Raw genomic sequence first — 23,785 nt, forward strand, 5'->3', positions numbered from 1 at the left:
CCGGCGTATTCTAGTGCATACGCAGTGGGGTGTCTTCTCTGCGCCGGCCATGGCGGTGCCCTACAGTGGCTGGCGTGGAAAGAAGGAGTGCCCCCACGGCATAGACCGGCGCGCTGATCGGTAGGCCCCGATCGCGGGCCAGGCCACCGTAGCTTTTATTTAGCATAGTGCCCTTTGATGTAGCACCTTCTCAATACCTTTTACAAATCTAAGTACAGAACATCCAGTTGTTCCCCTTTATCCACTTTGTTACTCCCTCTAAAAAATTCCTGTAAATTAGTCAAGCCGGGGGCAAGGTTTTCTGGTCTCACAGCACCTTTTACTGATCTGTCCCACCCACGACAGTTCCCTCGACAGGCAAGAACAAGAAAGCCCCACCCATGTCTTCCAATTAATTAAACAGTTTCTACACATAACTGAAGTTCAACATCCCTAGTACTGTTCTCATAGAAATAATCTTTGCACTCTCTCCAAGACCTTGACATTCTTTCTAAACTATGGTCCCCAGGAGTGAGCACAGTGCATATGTTGGGGCCTAACCAGCATTTTGGAATGGCAGACTAAAAGAGGCCAATGACAAATAATTCACAGGTCAATACAAAACTGCTGAAAATAATCCCCACCTTTAATATCACACACCCTTTGCTACGTTTCATTTCACAAATAGATACTCACAGTTAGGAACTGCCGAAAGCACACAGTTGTGGCTGTTGAAATATCTGTTTGCTTTTGATCATATGGAGTAGTATCTGAAATGTAAAACCACATCAAAAAGTTATAAGAAATAATCTAAGCGGCTTCTCTTTTCCCTTCCTTTCTTCTCCCTTCCAGAAAGTGTTGACTCATTGTTAAGCTCAGCTTCACATGCTCCAGTGTCTGACATGCTTTTGCATTTGTTCTCAGGATGCTATTTTTATTTTCCATCCGTAAATATCTAATAGTTTGGGCGAGATTCTCCAGTCCCTCGCCGGTTGGGAGAATCGCCTGGGCCGCCAAAATTTCCCGGGACGCCCTCCCGCGATTCTCCCAAGCGGCAGGAATGGCCCGGTCGAGTTCCGCGGGCCGCAGGCCGGAGAATCGCCGGAGACACCCAAAATGGCGATTCTCCAGCATCCCCGCTATTCTCAGGCCCGGATGGGCCGAGCGGCCAGGCCAAAATGGCGGGTTCCCCCCGGCGCCGTCCACACCTGGGGCGTCATTCTCCGCCGGCGGGAGTCTCCGTTTTGCCGGCGCCCGGGGGTTTCCCGACGGCGTGGGGCTGCCCCACAATGCTAAACCCCATTGACCGGCCGGTGTTACGGAGACTCCCGCCGGCCGGTCGGGGCAGAAATCTGGCGGGGCGGGTAGGAGAATTTCGCCCGAGGTCGCTGCCGTTGTTAACGGTGCGTGAACGTTGGGGGGGGGGGCGGCCTGCGGGGGGGCGAGGGGGGATCCTGCACCGGGGGATACCTGAAATGTGGGGTGGCCCGACGATCGGTGGGCACCGATCGCGGCCGGCCGGCCACACATGGACCCGGCCTGCCAGATGGCTCCCCCCTGTAACCCCCCTCCCACCCTCGGACCAGCCCCACCCCGGCCCCAGCCGAACCCTCCCCGGCCAGTGGAATGGCTCCCCCTCCTGACTGTGTCGGCGCTGGACACAGTCCGCAGCCACCACGCGAGGTTGATGAAACCTCAGACCACAAGTGATCCACGTCATCGGGAAGTTGGCCCATCGGGGCCGGAGCATCGGGGAGGGCCTTCAGATTACGCCGGGTCGGAGAATGGCCGTTGGCCGCCGTGAATCCCGCCCCCGCCCCCGCCGAAGTCTCCGGTACCGGAGATTGGGCGGGGGCGGGAATCGGGCCGCGCCGATTGGCGAGACCCCCCGTTCAATTCTCCGGCCCGGATGGGCCGAAGTCCCGCCCAGGAATTGCCTGTCCCGCCGGCGTAAATCAAACCTGGTATTTACCGGCGGGACCAGGCGGCGTGGGCGGGCTCCGGGGTCCTGGGGGGGGGGGCGCGGGGCGATCTGACCCCGGGGGGTGCCCCCATGGTGGCCTGGCCCGCGATCGGGGCCCACCAATCCACGGGCGGGCCTGTGCCGTGGGGGCACTCTTTCCCTTCCGCCTCCGCTACGGCCTCCACCATGGTGGAGGCGGAAGAGACTCTCCCCACCGCGCATGCGCTGGGAAACTGACAGCGGCCGCTGACGCTCCCGCGCATGCGCCGCATTTCCGCGCCAGCTGGCGGGGAAACAAACGCCATTTCCGCCAGCTGGAGGGGCGGAAATCCCTCCGGCGTCGGCCTAGCCCCTCAATGTTGGGGCTAGGCCGCCAAAGATGTGGAGCCTTCCGCACCTTTGGGCCGGCGCGATGCCCGTCTGATTGGCGCCGGCTTTGGCGCCAGTCGGCGGACATCCCGCTGTTGGGGGAGAATTTCACCCACTGTGTCCAATTCTGGTCACCACACTACCAGAAGGAAGTGGAGGCTTTGGAGAGAGTACAGAAAAGCTTTGCCAGGATGTTGCCTGGTATGGAGGCTTTTAGCTATGAGGAGAGAGACAGAGAGAGACAGGAGAGAGACTAGAAAGACAGAGGCTGAAGGGCGACCTGATAGAAGTTTATAAAATTATGAGGGGTAGAAATAGGGTTAACAGTTGGAGGCTTTTTCTCAGGATGGAATTGAAAATTACAAGGGGGCACAAGTTCAAGGTGAAGGGGGACAGGTTCAGTGGAGATGTGCGGGGGAAATCTTTTACACAGGGGGTGGTGGTGGCCTGGAATGCACTGCCAAGTGAGGTGGTTGAGGTAGATACGTTAATGACCTTTAAGACTTACCTGGATAGGCAGATGAACAGGCAGGGTACGAAAGGTATAGGCGGTTGGTCTAGATAGGACATGAGATCGGCGCAGGCTTGGAAGGGCCTGTCCCTGTGCTGTACTGTTCTTTGTTCTTAAATAAGGGGCTGGTTTAGCACAGTGGGCTAAACAGATGGCTTGTAATGCAGGACAAGGCCAGCAGCGCGGTTTCAATTCCCGTACCGGCCTCCCGAACAGGCGCCGGAATGTGGCGACTAGGGGCTTTTCACAGTAACTTCATTGAAGCCTACTTGTGACAATAAGCGATTATTATTATTATTAAATAAGAATAAACAATTTTCACAGGCTGTAGGGTATATTGGACAGGTTTAAAGTAATTGGCAAAACAGCCAGGGTGAGATTTCATTTTATACAGTAGGCTATTATGATCTGAAATGCATTGATTGAAAAGATAGTGGAAGCAGATTCGGTGGTGGCCAGAATTCTCTGGTTGCTGGGATTCTCTGTTCCCGCTGGGTTTCCCGGCGACGTGGGGTGGCTTCAATGGGAAATCCCATTGACAGGTGGCGGGAGTAGAAAATGCCACCACCAACGAACGGTGAGCTGCCCAGAAACAGGCGGCTGGGGAATCGGAGAATTCCGCCCTGTGGATTTTAAAAGAGAATTGGATAAACACTTGGAAGGCAGGAATAATTGCTGTACTCTGGGGGTAGCGCAGGGGACTGGAACTAATTGGATAACTCCATCAAAGTGGTAGCACAGGCTCGATGAGCCGTTTGGCTGTAACACACTTTGGCCGAGATATTCCAGAAAATTTGACCAACCAGCAAAAGGTTCATCGGCTTTGAGAGAGAATTTTGGGACCGGAAAATCCCACCCCTTTAAGGGGGCAAGTTCCGGGAGAGTCGTATGACCCAATTGGTCAATGGGGCTCGAACAGGTGAACCCTGGGGGCGGAACGTGGTTTTGCAGTTAGTTAGGAGTTTGGAGTCTTGGAACATGGTAGATTTAATTTCACTGTCTGCATGTAGTTTCTTGTTTTAAACTATCCTTCATTCGTTAACCTACCTGGTAGTCGCCCGTCTGTCAGGATACTACACTGTAATTCTAAGACCTTTAGAGTCAGAGGAATGGATGATAAACAAATGGGGAAAAAATTGCACCAGTGATGAGTGGGAAATGATCTGTGGTGAAGGCGAAGCATATAGGAATAAAAGTGAGAGGGCTTTACTTTCATCTTCAGTTATACTTAGGAGTGCTTGATGGCAACACATTAAAAAGTGATTTCTCCTCACCTCAGTGAGCAGATCAAATTACCCCTCAAACAATTTTCATTGATAATTTTCTCCTAATTCCATCTGTGCGAGGATACTGCCTGTATGTTGATGTTTGATTCCGATGGCACTGATTACCCAGGGATAACCTCACTAAAATAGCTACGATGTATGTCTGAGCCTTGACAAGTGTTACTGGGAGGCTGTCTGACAGTGGTGCGCATCACTATGATCCTACCACAGTTGTTGCCTGCCTTTTACACAGCCATCACAAATAGCTGTCAACAAATTAAAAGGCAACATCATACAGGGTGAATGGGTAGTGCAGTGGTAATGTTACTGGCCTCCTGAGGAATGAGTTCATATCCCAGTACAGCAGCTTAGAATCAATTCATGAACACATCTGGAGTAAAAGGTTATCTTCAGTCATGGTGACCATGAAAGTATAGAAGGGTCCACCTGATTCACACATGTCCTCGAGGGAGCCGGAAATCTGCCATCCTCACTTGGTCTCTGCCTGTGGTGGTGGGGAACCTGTGGGCCAGATGCACCACATCAGGAGCGAAATTCTCCATCCCGCCCCGCCTAATTTCTGCCCCGACCCGCCGGCGGGATGCCCCGTTACACCGGCCGGTCAATGGGGTTTCCCATTGTGGGGCAGCCCCACGCCGTCGGGAAACCCCCGGGCGCCGGCAAAACGGAGACTCCCGTCGGCGGAGAATGACGCCCCTGGTCTTAGTGCGGCACACAAGACATTTTGTTCACCGTTGCCACGTGCAGCATTGCCAGATTCTGCCCGTGTTGTTTTTTTCCCCCAACAGTATGACTAAAGCGATATGCACCTAAAAAAAGCAAGGGCACGTGAAGTGAGGAACAAGGGCGGCATGGTAGCACAGTGGTTCATACTGTTGCTTCACAGCACCAAGGACCCTGGTTCGATTCCAGGCTTGGCTCACTGTCTGTGCAGAGTCTGCACGTTCTCCCCGTGTCTGTGTGGGTTTCCTCCAGGTGCTCCGGCTTCCACAATGGGATGTACACAACAATAGCCATTTTTTGTATGGGCCACGAAGAATCCAGCACGAGTTTTAAGGATACAAAGTAATAACATTTATTTACTATAACATATATACATAACAGTAGCAGTAACTTCCCTTGCTACATACTCCTTCCTGCTGGTTTCTGAACTGGCCAGCTTTATTTATAATTGGAGTTTACTAGTGGTTTCTCCGCCTCCCTCATTGGGGAAGCTCATACTCCCACAGGATTGTGGGATAGTCATTAGTCCCCAGCCAATGGTAAGTAGGCAGGTTATAACACCATGATAAGAATACAATTTTTCACTAGCAATTGGCCCTCTTACTTATTTCCAGGTGACCTATTTGGGAACAATGCAGCTTTTCCATGATTTAAATTGCAAAATAATCCATATGGATTGTGAGGACAGAAATTAATTCAATGGGATGATTCCTAAAGTCTGTTTTTCTTGGTTATTTGCAGATACCTACAAATTGATATGTTTTGGTAAGTATAACAACGGGAAACTGATCAAAGGATTACTTAAAAATAGCGATGAATCAATTTTTCAAATGATGCATCTAGCAAATTATAATTTTGACAAAAATTGTTAAAGACATTACATCCCAGAAAATGATTTTTTACAAAAAACATCGTGTGAACATACATATGAACAAGGAGCAGGAAAAGGCCATTCTGCCCCTCGAGCCTGCTCTGCTATTTAATGGATCTGATATTACCTCAAATCTGTGTCCTGCCTACCCACGAAAACCTATCTCCCCCTTAGTTACCAAGAACGTATCCACCTCTGCCCTAAAAATATTCAAAGCTTCCACCACTATTTTAAATGACCGACCCCTTATTTTTAAACAGTGACCCTGAGTTCTACGTTCTCCCACAAGTGGAAATATCCTCTCCACATCCACCCTGTAAAGACCCCTCAGGATTTTATGTTTCAATGCTGACCTTCTCTGCTTTGTAAAAATTTTAAGATTTTAAAAGTTGGAGAGAGGCCTCCTCCATCTTGGGCCGCTTGTCCCTCACTTACCTTGATCTGGCAATGTCTACATCTTCAGTGCTGGAGCTGCTCCTATTGGTCCTCCAGCTTTGAGACCACAACCACTATCATGGATTGGATGGTGAGAACATCCTCTGGTCGTTAGTTGGCAGTTCTGGGGGAAAAAAATACACGAGTGACTGTTCCCCACACAGTGCGGCCTCTCTGCCCTATTTGATTTGAACTGTCGGCAGGGTAAATCCTGCCCCTGGTCGCAATGACTCAGCACAGGGGACTGGCACAGGATCAATGATATGACGACAAAAGCAAATTCCTGCGGATTTTGGAATCTGAAACAAAAACAGAAAATACTGGACAATCTCAGAAGGTCTGACAGCATCTGTGGAGAGACAAGGGAGCTAACGTTTCGAGTCTGGCTGATTCTTTGTCAAAGCTGGGGAGACCTGGAAATGGGATCAGATTTATACTGTTGTGAGGGGAGGGTGGCGTGGAGCAGTGGGGCTGGATAGGGGGCCAGTGATAGGTGCACATTGACAAAGATGTCGGGGACAGAAAGACAAAAGGAATGTAATTGGGGTGATTAAGGCTGAGGCACATAAGGAGATTAGAATTTGTGAATGGCTGAACAAAGGTGAGCAGTGTGTCAAAGGGCAACTAGGAACACGGAACAGGTGGCCCAAGTGGGGTTGGGGAAGGGACAAACAGATCGATGGAAGAAATGAAAATAAATTGATAGAAATAAAAATGGGGTGAAAATGGAGGAGAGAGTTCACAGTCTGGAGTTATTCAACTGAATGTTAAGTCCGGAAGGCTGTAACGTGCCGAATCGGAAGATGAGGTGCTATTCCTCCAGTTTGCGCTGGGCTTCACTGGAATGTTGTAGCAGGCCAAGGACGGACATGTGGACATGAGAGCAGGAAGGTCGACAAAGGTGCGGCTGTTGTTGTCTGGCATACTTACCTCTACCTCGCAAAGGCTGAATGACAGCTCTCAGACACTTCCTCCTACCTGTCCCTGGATTGTGACCCCACCACTGAGCATCAAGCCGTTATTTGTAGGACTGTCACTGACCTCATCTCCTTTCGCGATCTTCCCACCACAGCTTCCAACCTCATAATCTCCCAAACTCTGACAGCACGCTTTTTTTATTTTTTTCAAATAAATTTAGAGTACCCAATTCATTTTTTCCAATTAAGGGGCAATTTAGCGTGGCCAATCCACCTAGCCTGCACATCTTTGGGTTGTGGGGGCGAAACCCACGCAAACACGGGGAGAATGTGCAAACTCCACACGGACAGTGACCCAGAGCCGCGATCAAACCTGGGACCTCAGCGCCGTGAGGCAGCAGGGCTAACCCACTGCGCCACCGTGCTGCCCTTGACAGCACGCTTCTACCCCATCCCCCAAAACCGCAAACAGGACGGTCCCGGTAGGCCCAAATTGTCAGCCTGTTCCTGCCTCACTGAACACATTTCTTCCTGTCTTGACTCCTTACTCTCTCCTCTTGTCCAGTCTCCTCCCACCTACATTTGTGATTCCTCCAATGCCCTACATCATACCGCAAGTTCCAGTTCCCCGGCCCTAACTGCCTCCCTTTCACCATGGCTGTCCAATCCCAGGATGGTCTGAGGGTTCTCTGCTTCTTCCTCGAACTGAGGCCTGAACAATCCCCATCCACTACCACTCTCCTCCGTCTGGCTGAACCTGCCCTCACTGAATAATTTCTCCTTTAACATGTCTCACTTCCTCCAAACCAAAGGTGTGGCTATAGGTACCTGCATGGGTCCCAGTTGCCTGTCTCTTTATGGGGTGTGTGGAACATTCTTTGTTCCAGTCCCACTCCGTCCCATCCCACAACTCTTTTATCAGTGCATTGGCGACTGGTTTGGCGCCATTTGATGTTTCCGTCTGGACCTGGAACAATTTATTAATTTTTCTTCCAATTTCCACCCTCTATCACCTTCACATGATCTATCTCTGACACTTTGCTTCTCTTCCTTGATCTTTCTATTTCAATTTCTGGTGAAAACCTGTCCACTAATATCCATTACACACTCACTGACTCCATCAGCTACCTCGATTACAGCTCTTCACACCCCACATCCTGTAAGGACTCCATTCCATTCTCCCAGTTCCTTCACCTCTGTCGAACCTGTTCCGAAGATGCCGCTATCCAAAATGGTGCTCTAACATGTCTTCATTTTTCCTTAACCGTGGTTTCCCGCCCACTGTAGTCAACAGGGCTTTCGACCATGTCCGACCCATACCACACATCTCTGCTTTCACCCCTTTCCCTCCCTCCCAGAACCAGGATAATGTCCCCCTTGTCCTCACTTTTCACCCCACCAACCTCCACATTCAAAGAATAATCCTTTGCCATTCCACCAAGTCCAGCAGATTGCCATCATCTAAAACATCTTCCCCTCATTCCCCCTATCAGCATTCTGCAGTGACCATTCCCGCCGGGATACCCCGGCCCACTCCTCCATCATCCCCAACACTTCACCCTCTTCCCATGGCACTTTCCCATGCAATCGCAGAATGTTTAAAACCTGCCCCTTTGCCGCCTCTCTTCTCATCATCCAAGGGCCTTTCCAAGTGAGACAGCGCTTCACGTGCATCTCCTTCAATCTGTATATTATGTTTCTGCGCCCAATTCGGTGCACTCTACATTGCAGAGACCAAACGCAGACTGGGTGATTGTCTTGCAGAGATTCTCAATGGGCACGATCCTACAGCCAAGCTGCGCTGGAAAAGCAGCTCCCGAGATCTACCCGGCTCGCAACTCCGCGTGAGATTCAACACAATATCGCGAGACGATGCGATGTGAATCCCGCATTTTGTGGCAAATCTGCATATTAGAGCGGGGCAGTAAGCCTTTCTCTTATGTGCAGATTCCCAAGGTACCTGAGGCTTTGGGATTTAACCCATTCGCCTCAGAGACTCAGGCAAGTGCCGTTTGATACTGGTCCGCAGAAACCGGGACCAGACGGAATGGCACTCGTGGGGGTGTCTCCAAGGGGATCGGAGGCCCCCAGTTGCATGCCTTTTGGGCTGGATGGTGGCCTGGCACTGTTGCTGCCACCTGGATATCCTGGCATTGCCAGCCTGGCACCAATGCAGTGTCACTTGGGTGCCCAGGTGGCATTACAAGTGCCAGGTTGGCACTGCCAAGCTGGTATTTAATGCAAGTGCGCGATTGAGCCAGGGTTGCTCGGCGGGGGTGTTGGGAGGTGTGGGGGTGCGGGTGCGACTCTCTCCCATAGTGCCTTAGGGCTGGTGGGAGGTCAAGAATTCTTTTAGGGAGGGCAGCACGGTGGCGCAGTGGTTAGCATTGCTGACTCACGGCACCGAGATCCCAGGTTCGATCCCGGCTCTGGGTCACTGTCTGTGTGGAGTTTGCACATTCTCCTCGTGTTTGCATGGGTTTCGCTCCCACAACCCAAAGATGTGCAGGTTAGGTGGATTGGCCACGCTAAATTGCCCCATATTTGGAAAAAATGAATTGGGTACTCTAAATTTTAAAACAAATTCTTTTGGGGGTCTCGGAGATCGGGACGCTATTTAAAAATGGCACTCTGAACTCTTGCCACACTGGGGAGTTCTGGCAATCCGAGCTACCCGCTGTTCAAAACGGGACAATGTGCGGCCTCGGCCACAATCTCCCCATTCGGCAGCCTTATTCAACGTGAGTCACTGTGAGTGCTGGGAAACACGCGGCTAAACACGCTCGCTCGGAGACTTTGGTCCCTTTTAGGAGAACCGCGCCCATTGCCTTCTGCTCCATCAGTGATTGCTACTTTTTCAGTCACTATACTCCTCTGCAACTCCCTCCAATTCCTGACATTGAACGTTTGCTGAAAATCCTCTTTCACCCCCCCCCCCCCCCCCCCAACTATGTTGTCAGCTTTCCTTTTTTAGCTCTTGCTCGGCGTTCAGTTTGATCCTCCTTAATGCAAACTACTCTAAAATGTCTTCTTTTGTGTGGGGACTCTTAAATAAACGGAAGCTTGTTGTTAAAACATTTGTTTTACAAAATGTCCTTGCGCTGGATCTTTAAGGTGGCAGGATTTCCTGCGTGACCACATGAAGAGTCAATGGAGAACGCAGCCCTGCCGATACTGGTAGCCCCACCACCATTTAACACTCCGGAGCTCAGGGCGAAGCTTCCATCCCCGTCTAGGGAGGAAATGCTGCCTTTGAGAGCTGTCGACTAATCCGATTAGCTGGCAGCTCTTTAGTCCCAGGTTCGAGGTGTGGCCACTGCAGGCAGTCCCCGGGGAAAAGGAGGTAATGGAAGCTGATGTCAGGTGGGGGAGGAGGAATGTTGGTTTTGACCTGGTGGAGGGGTGCCTCTTATCGCCAAAGAAGATTACCCTCTTGCCTGACTCCAAGCTGTGAGGCTACCCACCTGACATGGGATTCCCCTCGCTGGATGTTAGATAATACGGAGGCAGGGTGATGCATTGACGTGGCCACAGTTGGGCACCTAAGGGCCTCAATAGGCCCAAGGATGGCAGGTAGGCAGCAGGCAGGACTCAAACCTCGCTGGCAGGCCCCTTATGTTTTAATGTCAGTCTTTCAGTGAGTGAGAACATGTATTCGTTTCACAGTGAAACCCAGATTTTAGTTGAACTCACTTAGTGGGAACAGGCATATTCTGTTTGCACACCATCTGTTTTACACAGTCCGATGTTGCACTCCATTGACTTCCATAACCTGTGGGACAGAGAAGTACATGCCTGGCCCTAATACACCAGGTCTCATCTTTGTTGTATCTATTTCAGGAATCACGGCTATCATTGTTTCTATCATCCTGCTTATAATCAAGGTTATTTGTGACCGAAGAAAATGTAGGTGAGTGTAAGACTTCATTGTTATATTTCCAGGCACTGGTTTTGTAAATGAGGCGACATGGCCAGCAATAGAAACTGGCAAATCAATGTACATTTCTGAATGCCTGCACTCCTATGCACTATTTTGAAGAGCAGGCTAGTTCTTCCTACTGTCCTGGTCAATATTTAACCCTCAATCAACGTAATTGAAAAAAACTGATTTTCTGGTTATCACATTGCTGTTGTGGGTGCTTTCTATGCCTTCTGTTCCTCCTACCTTAGAACAGTGACTATACTTCAAAAGTATGGCTATAAAGAGCTTTGGGCGGACATAATATTGTGATAGGTGCCATATAAATGCATGTCTTTCTTTCCTTTCACATACTTCATAGGAACTCACAATTGCACCTGCAACATGGTCAGCTGACATTGAAACAGCTGATTGTTCTCCGGATCCTATGCACCTTATTACCACTTTCGCCAATAGGATAAAGTAATTCTCTGGTTGGCAAGCAAAACCTGCAAGGACAAAATCGCAGCACCTTGCGCAACCCTGGATTCAGCAGAAGCCTCAACGTTTGATCCAATACGACATCTGTGTCTACTGCATCCTCCTTATTGGAAACCATTCTGAGAAATTTTCCTGAATTTAAACATTGTTATATAAATGCAAGTCAGTTTTACCTTAGAGGAATCCCCATCATTCATTTGAAGGTTCACTGTTCAGTCCCAACAAATAGTTTATCATTGCCCCTGGATGTCCCACATAACTGACCTCACTTTCTGCTGGACCCCTTCCTCTTATTGACTACATTGGACTACATTGAGAAAATAATGATATGTTGAATTTTTGTTTCAGTGATGCACTTTATCTTACTTATTAATATTAATTTGCATCACGAGATATTTGGCAATGGAATGCTCCAGAATTTTAACCACAGTCGATATGTTTAGTTAGTCAAGAGATACAGAGAAACTGCTTTCATATTGTGTTTGCCTTCGGATCTTGTACAGGCAGGAACAGCTGAAAGTGAAGTGCTTTGCCTGTTGCTAGGGAAGGCAGTGGTATTGCTGCTGAACTAATAATCCAGAGACCCAAGGTAATGCTCTGGGGACCTGGATTCAAATCCCACTACCGCAGATGGCGAGGTTTGGGTTCAACAACAATCTGGAATTAAAAGTCGAATGATGACTATGAAACCATTGTCGATTGTCATTAAAACCGGTTCACTAATGCCGGTTAGGGAAGGAAATCTGCCATCCTTACCTGGTCTGACCTACATGTGACTCCAGACCCGCAGCAATGTGGTTGACTCTTATTTGCTATATTTACTTTCAGTTTGTGGAAAAGCTTTTACAATAGCTGGTTGCTCATATGTTACCTTTCTTTTCCGCCTAGATCCTATAAAACAGGGAGTCAATTACCAGAATATCACAAGGAGACTGAACGAGCAACAATTCATTTTATTGGAAAGAGAAACTGCAGTCTTTTATGATGAATGTTCTTCAACCTTGGGGGAAATACTATTCCTGTCCTTTCATTTCAATGGATCAAATTTGTAACGTTCTCCATGACTAAGGAGAGAAATCAGAAAGCAGCGTGATATTAGTGCTACTCCTAAAACTTTGGAGTCTGTATATAAAATATTGAAATTTATTTGCTCAAAAATTAATTTTCAATGGGAATTATTTGAAGAAACCTAAATGTTCTACTGTACCAAATAACCCCAATTATGTAAATATACGCACCAATATTGCAATTTTGGTAAACATTGGGTAGTAGTGGTTCAAAGAATGGTTTACGAGTCCTTCCTATTGATTTCCTTTGTCCCCTTTCTTTTCTTCTTTTATATTATTGTTTTGATCCTTGCACCCATAATTGTTGATACAGCCTGCTTGCCAGGACACTGTCTTCCCATGTGAGGTTTTCTAAGAGAACTTAACAGAAATGTTTAGACCTCGGAAGTGAAAGGAACTCTCTCTCCTGCTTGCTGAAGTGAAAGAACTGCTGTATTGTTCTGAGAGCAGTGAGTGCCTGGCGCATACTTTGCTGTAAGCCTGAAATTATGCTGAGTCTGCAGAGAAAGTAGACAACCTTGTCAGAGAAAACAATCACAAGCCTGGAAGGAAGAAGTGCCAAAACAAAGGCCTGAACCTCAGAAATACTTTGGGTAGAAGGTATCCCAGTGCATCAAAGATCCTTATCTTTTTATTTTTATTGACATTTTCTTTCCCTTTTTGCCACCTTTTCCCCTCTGTGTTGCTTGTCTGTATGTGGGGTGAGTTATTAAGGGGGGGGGGGGGGGAGAATTGGGAAAGTGCTAATAGATAGTCAGTTACATTTTTTTGTCCATTTAGTTATAATACTGTCCATAATGAAAGATTACTTCTGTTAAAGTTACACTGGTGACCGTAGTTTATTGGGCTCAACCAGAGACCTTGGGGATTTTCAATAAAATCTAATTCCACCTGTGTTGCGACTCTGGGTCAAGTAGGGCTGGAATTGATCACACACTAGCCCAGGGCATCGTTACAACGGGCACACCGTTTTTTCTAAATTTAGAGTATTCAATTTTTTTTTTTCCAATTCAGGGACAATTTAGTGTGGCCAATCTACCAAACCTGCACATCTTTTGGGTTGTGGGGGTGAAGTGAAACCCATGCAGACACGGGGAGAATGTGCAAACTCCACACTGACAGTGACCCAGGGCCGGGATTTGAACCTGGGTCCTCAGCGCCAAAGTTCCAGTGCTAACCACTGCACCACCTGCTGCTCCTTACAACAGGCACACCTGTAGGTAAGGGATGTGAGCTATATTTCACTGCAATTTGTGGTGTAAGACATGCCCACGATCAAGTGCAGGTTACAAGCACTGAGAATGCTTGCCTATGGAGTATTGCTTGTGACAAATTCCTACAATGCAAAAGGAGGTCATTCAGCCCATCAAGTCTGTATTGATCCTCTGAAAGAGCATCCTACCTAGGCCCACTTCCCCGCCCTATCTCCATAACCCTGCAACCCTACCTAACCTGCACATATTTGGACTGTGGAAGGAAACCAGAACACCGGGAGGAAACCCACGCAGACAAGGGAGGAAGTGCAAACTCCACAAAGACAGTCACCCAAGGCCAGAATTGAACCCGGGTCCCTGGCGCTGCGAGGCAGCAGTGCTAACCATAGGGCGCCCCCCCCGCAGGAAAACGGGGCTGGCGGGACGGAGACTCCTGCCCAGGATCTCTGGCAATTTGGATCATTAAATCATAATTTTTATGATTGTTTCATGATTTTTATGTAAACAAATGCAAACCTTAGAAAATTCTTGCAAAAACAATCTACGCCAAAATGTTCTCTAAGTTTCCAAGATACACTCTTGGGACAAATATTGGCACATTAACTGTCTTGACGCACTTTAACTGCACAGAAAAGTTTTTAAATGATTTGGATGCGGGGACTAAATGTAACATTTCCAAGTTTGCAGACGACATTACGCTAAATGGGATTGTGTGTTGTGGGAAGATGCAAAGAAGCTTCAAGGGACTTGGACAGACTTGGTGCGTGGGTAAAAACGTGGCAGATGGAATACAATGTGCAAAAATGTGAGGTAATCCACTTTGGTGGGAGGAGTAAATGTACAGGGTATTTCTTAAACGGTGAGAGATTAGAAAGTGTAGATGTGCAAAGGGGCATGCATGTCTTCATCAATTAATCACTGAAAACTAACAGATAGCTGCAGCAAATAATTAGGAAGGCTAATGGAATTGTTAGCCTTTATTGCAAGAAGATTTGAGTACAGGAGTAACAAAATCTTGATTTAATTATATGGAACCTTGGTTAGACTGCGCCTGAACTACTGTACTCAGTTCCGGTCCCCTTACCCGAGAAAGGAAATTATTGCCATTGATGGAGTGCAACGAAGGTTCATCAGACTTGTTCTCAGGGTGACAGGATTGTCCTGTGAAGAGAGATTGGGCAAACTGGGCCTGTATTCTCTAGAAATTTGAAGACTGAGAGCTGATCCGATTTAAACCTACAAACTACTGAAAGGAATAGATGGGGTGGACACAGGTAAGATGTTTCCCTTGGTTGGGGAGTCCAGAACCAGGAGCACAATTTCAAAATAAGGGGGAAGCCACCTAGGACTGAGGTGGAAAGAATATTTGTTACTCAGAAGGTTGTAATTCTTTGGAATTCTCTACCCCAGAGGGCTGCGGAAGCTCAATCACTGAATAAGTTTAACACAGAGATAGATAGGTTTCCCATAAAAGGGTATGGAGATAGTGTGGGAAAAAGACATTAAAGTGGATGAGCAGTCATGATCACATTTAATGGCCGAGCAAGCTCGATGGGCTGAATTGCCTTCTTTTGCTCCAATTTTCTTCTGATAATACTGAAGAAAACTCTACAGCTCATCTGACAGACATAATAACGAATGCGCTTAAATGTCTCTAAAATATCTTTCCTGGACTAACCACCTGCTTTGTGCAACCTCACTCCTCTTATCTTCTGCTAATGTCCCTGATTTGTGTCGATCTGAAACAAATTAACGAGGTCCAAGTGATTTATTAGCTTAAGGATGTTGAATGGTGTGCATCAGATGGAAAAGCATCAGTCTTCTCTTGTTTAGAGTGAATAATCCCGAGCTCTTTGGTTGCTCCTTATAATAATCGTTATTAGTGTCACAAGTTGGCTTACATTAACACTGCAATGAAGTTACTGTGAAAGTCCCCTAGCCGCCACACTCCAGCGCCCGTTCAGGTACACCGAAGGAGAATTCATAATGTCCAAATTACCTAACAAGCACGTCTTTTGGGACTTGTGGGAGGAAACCAGAGCGCCCGGAGGAAAGCCACGTAGACACGGGGAGAACGTGCAGATTCCGCAGACAGTGACCCAAGCCGGGACTCGAACCTGGATCCCTGGTGCTGTGAAGCAACAGTGCTAACCATTGTGCTACTGTGCTGCCCTATAACTAAGTGCTTTACATTAGATACCAGGTGCTTGTCGTTTTCTTCACTGCCTCCATTTTCTAAATACCCTCACTGGTGACAAGAATTTCACATAATACACCAGGATGTCTCCATTCCAAAGCCTTGTAATCAACTCATTATTGCTTCCAGATATTTGTACTTGACCCCTCTAATCATTGATCCAAAGACCTGGTTAGCTTTCTTAATCCACCAGGACATTGCACTGTCAGTTTCAGTGAGCGATCCACCAATACCCTGTACTTTTGTTGTGTACTGTGGTCAAAGCTATAAAACTTATATTCCTATATTATTTGCTTTTCTGACCTTGTTACCTCGTATTTTATGGTTGCTTTGCAGTGTGCCTTGGAGTGGTTGGATGAAGGATCATACTTGTCAAGTTCTTGTGCATGGTGTGGAGAAAATAGGTATCAAAAAAAAACCTGGGCTCCTCTTACATGGGTAGGCACCTCAAAGGTAACAGTGGAACCAATCTTTAGACTGGAACAAGTGGGTGGCAGAGAGGATCTAAAGAATGAAGAAAAACAATGTGGAGGGGGACAAATTATTACAAACTGCAGTTACTTCAATGAATGACTGAAATTTTCTAAATGCTTGTTTTGCATCAACATAGAACAAAGAGGGCAATTTGCAAAGTTTCTGCAGGTTTGGAGTTATAAGATTGTATCACTGATACTATACATTGCCATCATCATTATTCGAGGGTGTCTTCACTAGTTTTTAGATAGTTTTTTGAAGAATAAAGGGATTAAGGGTTATGGTGTTCGGGCCGGAAAGTGGAGCTGAGTCCACAAAAGATCAGCCATGATCTCATTGAATGGCGGAGCAGGCTCGAGGGGCCAGATGGCCTACTCCTGCTCCTAGTTCTTATGTTCTTATGACACATGTTTGGAAATATTCTGAAGGGCAGCAGAGTGCATGGGCATTATTTAACTAGAAATCAAATGCAACTGCACAATGGTCGAGTGAAGGAGCAGCCTCGCTTCAGACAGCAGAAGGAAATACATTCAGACTCGGCCTCACCAAGTTCCCAGCCACTTTGTGAGGGCTAAATTTCCATCTACCGATTCAGAGCAAACCTGTGTCAGGAGAGTGAAAGTGAGGTATGTGTGGTATATGTGTGTGTGTGTGTGTGTGAGAAATAGGGGAGGTGGGAGTTTGCAAATTGAGGAGTTAAAAACCTTAAAAGATGTTCCAATGCTTCCTCCTACCCCACATGTTCCTTCATGCAATCTCATTTCCCCCATGTCCTGTCCATGTTCCCTCATATCCTCCATTTGGGATGACTGACCATTTAAAGGCAGCAGTGTGAGGAGCTGTTACTTTTGTGGTGATGTGCATCAATGTAAATGTATGTAGGCTAGCTAGACGCTAGAGGGAGCACCAGAAACATCACACACTCACTCAACCAATAGATCAAGTAGATAGGACATGACCAATAGACATTCACGATACACAAGGAGGTGACACGACCACAGGGGGGGCATTACATCAACCCATATATAAAGGACACCACACACATGATCTGCCTCTTTCCAGTGGAGACAGTCAGTGAGTAGAGACACAGGGTTGATTCAATATTACACCCACCACGTGGATTGCAGCAGCTGGTTAGTCAGTCTGGGTAGCTATAGGAGGATTAGCAGTAGTGTCGAACCCGAGTAATAGATGTGTAAATAGTTCAATAAACGTGTTAAAGTTATCTCCACGTCTGAACCTTCCTTTGTCAAGTGCACCACAAGGAAGCCGCTTATGTTACACCTACAACATAACAAATCAACTTTCAGGTGCTGATGCTCTGTCAGTTTGATGGGGGCGACTTGTAAAATGGCTCTTTCAGAGGCTGAATTTCCTGGGTGTTGAAATAGCTCGGTGTGGTTTACAAGGGTGGTTAAAACAAAACTTTTGGAATTGGCGGACAAGTTGCTGTTGAATTTATCAGCTGCGGCGAGGAAGCTAGAGATAATTAAGACCGCTCAGCATTTAAACATGGCAAGAGTCAGTGGAATTAGCTAAAAATAAAATTACAAATGAAACAATATGAAATGCCACAAAAAGAAACAGAAAGAGCTTTTCAAAGGGAAATTTAAATAAGGAAACGTGTTGTGGAAGTGGAAAGATAAACAAGGAAAGAAAGGGAAACGGAGTGAGAGAGAGAATATCAACTAAGGTTGAACTTAGAGGCAGAAGTTGAGAAAATTCAAGAGGGAGGAGTAACCCTTCGCAGTCCAAATTCTAGTCAGGATATATTTAAATATGTTCAAGCACTGCCATGGTTTGAGGAGAAGGATGCAGAAGCATTTTGCATCTATTTTGGGAAAGTAACTAAACAATTGAATTGGCCAAAAACCACATGGGTATTGTTGGTTCATTAAAATTAGAAGGTTGGACTTCCGGGTGCGGCGATGACCAGCTGAGTTGCACGTTTCGGCAGCTCCCGGTGAAACGGACTTTTGGGCTCTTGATAGGAGCCCCAACGGCAATTTTGACGGCTAAAAACACTGTGCGGTAAACCAGAAGGGAATCCCCCCTGGATACGGATGAAAAAAGGAGGAGAAAGTGGCCGGATTGCAGTGGATCCTTTAGAACAGCGGCAAGGAAGGCAAGCAAAAACCAAGGTGGCGTCGGAAGGTGGCAGTTTAACATGGGGCCCTGAACAACAAGAGTTCTTGAAATGCTGTGTGGAAGAGCTCAAAAAGGAAATGAAGAAAGAGCTGTTGGCCCCGATACTACAGGCGATCGAAGGGCTAAAGGAGGAACAAAAGACCCAGGAGCGGGAGCTTCGGGTCGTGAAGGCAAAGGCAGCCGAGAATGAGGACGACATACAGGGCCTGGTGGTGAAGACGGAGATGCATGAGGCACATCAGAAACGATGTGTGGAAAGGTTGGAGGCACTGGAGAACAACGCAAGGAGGAACAACCTGAGGATTCTTGGTCTTCCTGAAGGTGCGGAGGGAGCGGACGTCGGGGCATATGTGAGCACGATGCTGCACTCGTTAATGGGAGCGGAGGCCCCGGCGGGTCCGTTGGAGGTGGAGGGAGCATACCGAGTGATGGCGCGAGGACTGAGAGCAGGAGAAATTCCCAGAGCCATAGTGGTGAGATTCCTCTGTTTTAAGGATAGAGAAATGGTCCTTAGATGGGCAAAGAAAACTCGGAGCAGTAAATGGGAGAACACGGTGATCCGCGTTTATCAAGACTGGAGTGCGGAGGTGGCGAGAAGGAGGGCGAGCTTTAATCGGGCCAAGGCGGTGCTTCATAAAAAGAAGATAAAATTTGGAATGCTGCAACCGGCAAGACTGTGGGTCACATATCGAGGGAGGCACCACTACTTTGAGACGGCGGATGAAGCGTGGACTTTTATTGTGGAAGAAAAACTGGAATGAGCGGGTTATTAAAAAGAACGTTTGAACAAAGTGGTGGGGCGAATGTGGGGGGCGAAGAGGGGGGTTAAAAAGGGGGGAAAGAGGAGTTTTATGTACTAATCCTGCGATGTGGTAACTTTTCTCTCTTCCACAGGTGGTGATGGAGGGAGGAGGGGAGGTGGAGGAGATGGGGCGTTGGCCATTGGGGGCGGGGCCAAGGGAGAAGCGCGGGCTTGGTTCCCGCGCTATGATAATCATGGCGGGAATAGAGAAGCAGGAAGGAGGGGGGCGTCGCACGGTGCGAGCCGAGGTCACGGGGGGAAGCCGAGGTCGGCCAGAGTTTGCTGACTTCTGGGAGCAACATGGGGGGAGTAATTATGCTAGCGGGGGATCTAGCGGGGGGGAGGGGGGAATTACTGGGTTACTGCTGCTGGGGAGAGGGGGGAGCTGGTATGGGAGGGGATGGGCGGGGGGGCACCGCCTGGGGGAGATACAGCTGCGTGGGAACCGGGTGAGGAGCTGGAAAAAGGGGATGGCTAATCGACAAGGGGGGGGGTAGGAAGCCCCCCAACCCGGCTGATCACGTGGAACGTGAGAGGGCTGAACGGGCCGATAAAGAGGGCACGGGTACTCGCACACCTTAAGAAATTTAAGGCAGATGTGGTTATGTTACAGGAAACGCACCTGAAACTGATAGACCAGGTTAGGCTACGCAAAGGATGGGTGGGGCAGGTGTTCCATTCGGGGCTAGATGCGAAAAACAGGGGGGTACTCAATGATAATGGGGAGGTCCAGGTGGGAGTGGTCTGGGAGGCGCTGAAGGCGGTGGTTAGAGGGGAGCTGATATCAATAAGGGCACATAAAGGGAAGCAGGAGAGTAAGGAACGGGAGCGGTTGCTGCAAGAACTTTTGAGGGTGGACAGACAATATGCGGAAGCACCGGAGGAGGGACTGTACATGGAAAGGCAAAGGCTACATGTAGAATTTGACTTGCTGACTACGGGCACTGCAGAGGCACAATGGAGGAAGGCACAGGGTGTACAGTACGAATATGGGGAGAAGGCGAGCAGGTTGCTGGCACACCAATTGAGGAAAAGGGGAGCAGCGAGGGAAATAGGGGGAGTGAGGGATGAGGAAAGAGAGATGGAGCGGGGAGCGGAGAGAGTGAATGGAGTGTTCAAGACATTTTATAAAAAAGTATATGAAGCTCAACCCCCGGATGGGAGGGAGAGAATGATGGGCTTTTTAGATCGGCTGGAATTTCCCAAGGTGGAAGAGCAGGAAAGGGTGGGACTGGGAGCACAGATCGAGGTAGAAGAAGTGGTGAAAGGAATTAGGAGCATGCAGGCGGGAAAGGCCCCAGGACCGGATGGATTCCCAGTCAAATTCTATAGAAAATATGTGGACTTGCTCGCTCCGGTATTGACGAGGACCTTTAATGAGGCAAAGGAAAGGGGACAACTGCCCCCGACTATGTCTGAAGCAACGATATCGCTTCTCTCAAAGAAGGAAAAGGACCCGCTACAATGCGGGTCCTATAGACCTATTTCCCTCCTAAATGTAGATGCCAAGATCCTGGCCAAGGTAATGGCAATGAGAATAGAGGAATGTGTCCCGGGGGTGGTCCACGAGGACCAAACTGGGTTTGTGAAGGGGAGACAGCTGAACACGAATATACGGAGGGTGTTAGGGGTAATGATGATGCCCCCACCAGAGGGGGAAACGGAGATAGTAGTGGCGATGGATGCCGAGAAAGCATTTGATAGAGTGGAGTGGGATTATTTGTGGGAGGTGCTGAGGAGATTTGGTTTTGGAGAGGGGTATGTTAGATGGGTGCAGCTGTTGTATAGGGCCCCGATGGCGAGCGTGGTCACGAACGGACGGGGATCTGCATATTTTCGGCTCCATAGAGGGACAAGGCAGGGATGCCCTCTGTCCCCATTATTGTTTGCACTGGCGATTGAGCCCCTGGCGATAGCGTTGAGGGGTTCCAAAAAGTGGAGGGGAGTACTTAGAGGAGGAGAAGAACACCGGGTATCTTTGTATGCGGACGATTTGTTACTATATGTGGCAGACCCGGCGGAGGGGATGCCAGAAATAATGCGGATACTTGGGGAGTTTGGGGATTTTTCAGGGTATAAATTGAACATGGGGAAAAGTGAGTTGTTTGTGGTGCATCCAGGGGAGCAGAGTAGAGAAATAGAGGACCTACCATTGAGGAAGGTAACAAGGGACTTTCGTTACCTGGGGATCCAGATAGCTAAGAATTGGGGCACATTGCATAGGTTAAATTTAACGCGGTTGGTGGAACAGATGGAGGAGGATTTCAAGAGATGAGATATGGTATCCCTGTCACTGGCAGGGAGGGAGCAGGCGGTTAAGATGGTGGTCCTCCCGAGATTCCTCTTTGTGTTTCAGTGCCTCCCGGTGGTGATCACGAAGGCTTTTTTAAAAAGGATTGAAAAGAGCATCATGGGTTTTGTGTGGGCCGGGAAGACCCCGAGAGTGAGGAAGGGATTCTTACAGCGTAGCAGGGATAGGGGGGGGGCTGGCACTACCGAGCCTAAGTGAGTATTATTGGGCTGCTAATATTTCAATGGTGAGTAAGTGGATGGGAGAGGAGGAGGGAGTGGCGTGGAAGAGATTAGAGAGGGCGTCCTGTAGGGGGACTAGCCTACAGGCTATGGTGACAGCCCCATTGCCGTTTTCACCGAGGAACTATACCACAAGCCCGGTGGTGGTGGCTACACTGAAGATTTGGGGACAGTGGAGACGGCATAGGGGAAAGACTGGAGCCTTGGGGGGGTCCCCGATAAGAAACAACCATAGGTTTGCCCCGGGGGGAATGGATGGGGGATATGGAATGTGGCAAAGAGCAGGAATAACGCAACTGAAAGATCTGTTTGTGGATGGGAAGTTCGCGAGTCTGGGAGCGCTGACCGAGAAATATGGGTTGCCCCAAGGGAATGCATTCAGGTATATGCAACTGAGGGCTTTTGCGAGGCAACAGGTGAGGGAATTCCCGCAGCTCCCGACACAAGAGGTGCAGGACAGAGTGATCTCAAAGGCATGGGTGGGGGATGGTAAGGTGTCATATATATATAGGGAAATGAGGGACGAAGGGGAGACTATGGTAGATGAACTAAAAGGGGAATGGGAAGAAGAGCTGGGGGGGGAGATCGAGGAGGGGCTGTGGGCAGATGCCCTAAGCAGGGTAAACCCGTCGTCCTCGTGTGCCAGGCTAAGCCTGATTCAGTTTAAGGTATTACACAGGGGGCACATGACTGGAGCACGGCTCAGTAAATTTTTTGGGGTGGAGGATAGGTGTGCGAGGTGCTCGAGAAGCCCAGCGAAACATACCCAAATGCTTTGGTCATGCCCGGCACTACAGGGGTTTTGGATGGGGGTGACAAAGGTGCTTTCAAAAGTAGTGGGGGTCCGGGTCGAACCAAGCTGGGGGTTGGCTATATTTGGGGTTGCACAAGAGCCGGGAGTGCAGGAGGCGAGAGAGGCCGATGTTTTGGCCTTTGCGTCCCTAGTAGCCCGGCGCAGGATATTGCTAATGTGGAAAGAAGCCAAGCCCCCGGGGGTGGAGACCTGGATAAATGACATGGCAGGGTTTATAAAGCTAGAGCGGATTAAGTTCGTTCTAAGGGGGTCGGCTCAAGGGTTCACCAGGCGGTGGCAACCGTTCGTCGAATACCTTGCAGAAAGATAGATGGAATGGAAAAAAGAAGGCAGCAGCAGCAGCCCAGGATCGGGGGTGGGGGGGGGGGGGGGAGAGCGGGGGGGGGGGAGGGGGGGGGGTGGGTGGGGGGGGGGAGGGGGGGAGGGAGGGGGGGAGGGGGGAGGAGGAACCAGAAGGCCTCTCAGGGTTGTTAATATATACTGTATAATATGTATAGGTCGTTGCTACAGATAATTATATATTGGACGGTTAAATTATATTTTTGGAGAGTGTTACTTGTGATAAGGCAGTTGCCAATTAGGGTTAGTTTTCATTTTTGTTATTTATTATTTATTCATTTTCTGTTTATAAAATAGGTCATTGTTATTTGTGTTGTTATAATATTGTGTAAAGGATGCACAATGTACTGCGTTGGTTGACCAAAAACTTTCAATAAAATATTTTTTAAAAAATAAAAAAATTAGAAGGTTGAGCTAGTGAAGTGTTTGCACATTGTCAAAGGAAGAATCTTTGGATTTTGAATTTGGATTTATTATCACGTGTACCGAAGTACAGTGAAAAGTGTTGTTCTGCGTACAGTCCAGACAGATCGTTCCATACATGAAAAACATAGGACATACAATAAATACACATGTAAATACATCGACATAGACATCGGGTGAAGCATATGGAGAATAGTGCCACTTAGAAGGGAAGATGCGTGGAGAGATCAGTTAGTGCATAAGAGTCTGGTGACAGCGGGGAAGAAGCTGTTTTTGAATCTATTAGTGCATGTTCTCGGACTTTGTCTCTCCTGCTAAAGAG

General features: G+C 48.3%; 1 protein-coding gene across 1 annotated transcript in view; it reads left to right on the forward strand.

Annotated features, from left to right (window-relative positions):
* The window catches only part of LOC140394571 (sushi, von Willebrand factor type A, EGF and pentraxin domain-containing protein 1-like), a 109,205-nt gene extending 96,594 nt beyond the window's left edge, over positions 1 to 12,611 (forward strand). The window contains exons 19-21 of the mRNA XM_072481927.1: positions 5,573 to 5,596; positions 10,895 to 10,964; positions 12,342 to 12,611. Coding sequence (XP_072338028.1) covers positions 5,573 to 5,596; positions 10,895 to 10,964; positions 12,342 to 12,438 — 191 coding nt within the window. The 3' untranslated portion in view covers positions 12,439 to 12,611. The remainder of the gene's footprint in view (positions 1 to 5,572; positions 5,597 to 10,894; positions 10,965 to 12,341) is intronic.
* The last annotated feature ends 11,174 nt before the right edge of the window (positions 12,612 to 23,785 follow it).

This window comes from Scyliorhinus torazame, chromosome 17, assembly GCF_047496885.1.
Source record: "Scyliorhinus torazame isolate Kashiwa2021f chromosome 17, sScyTor2.1, whole genome shotgun sequence".
Classification (NCBI taxonomy): domain Eukaryota; kingdom Metazoa; phylum Chordata; class Chondrichthyes; order Carcharhiniformes; family Scyliorhinidae; genus Scyliorhinus; species Scyliorhinus torazame.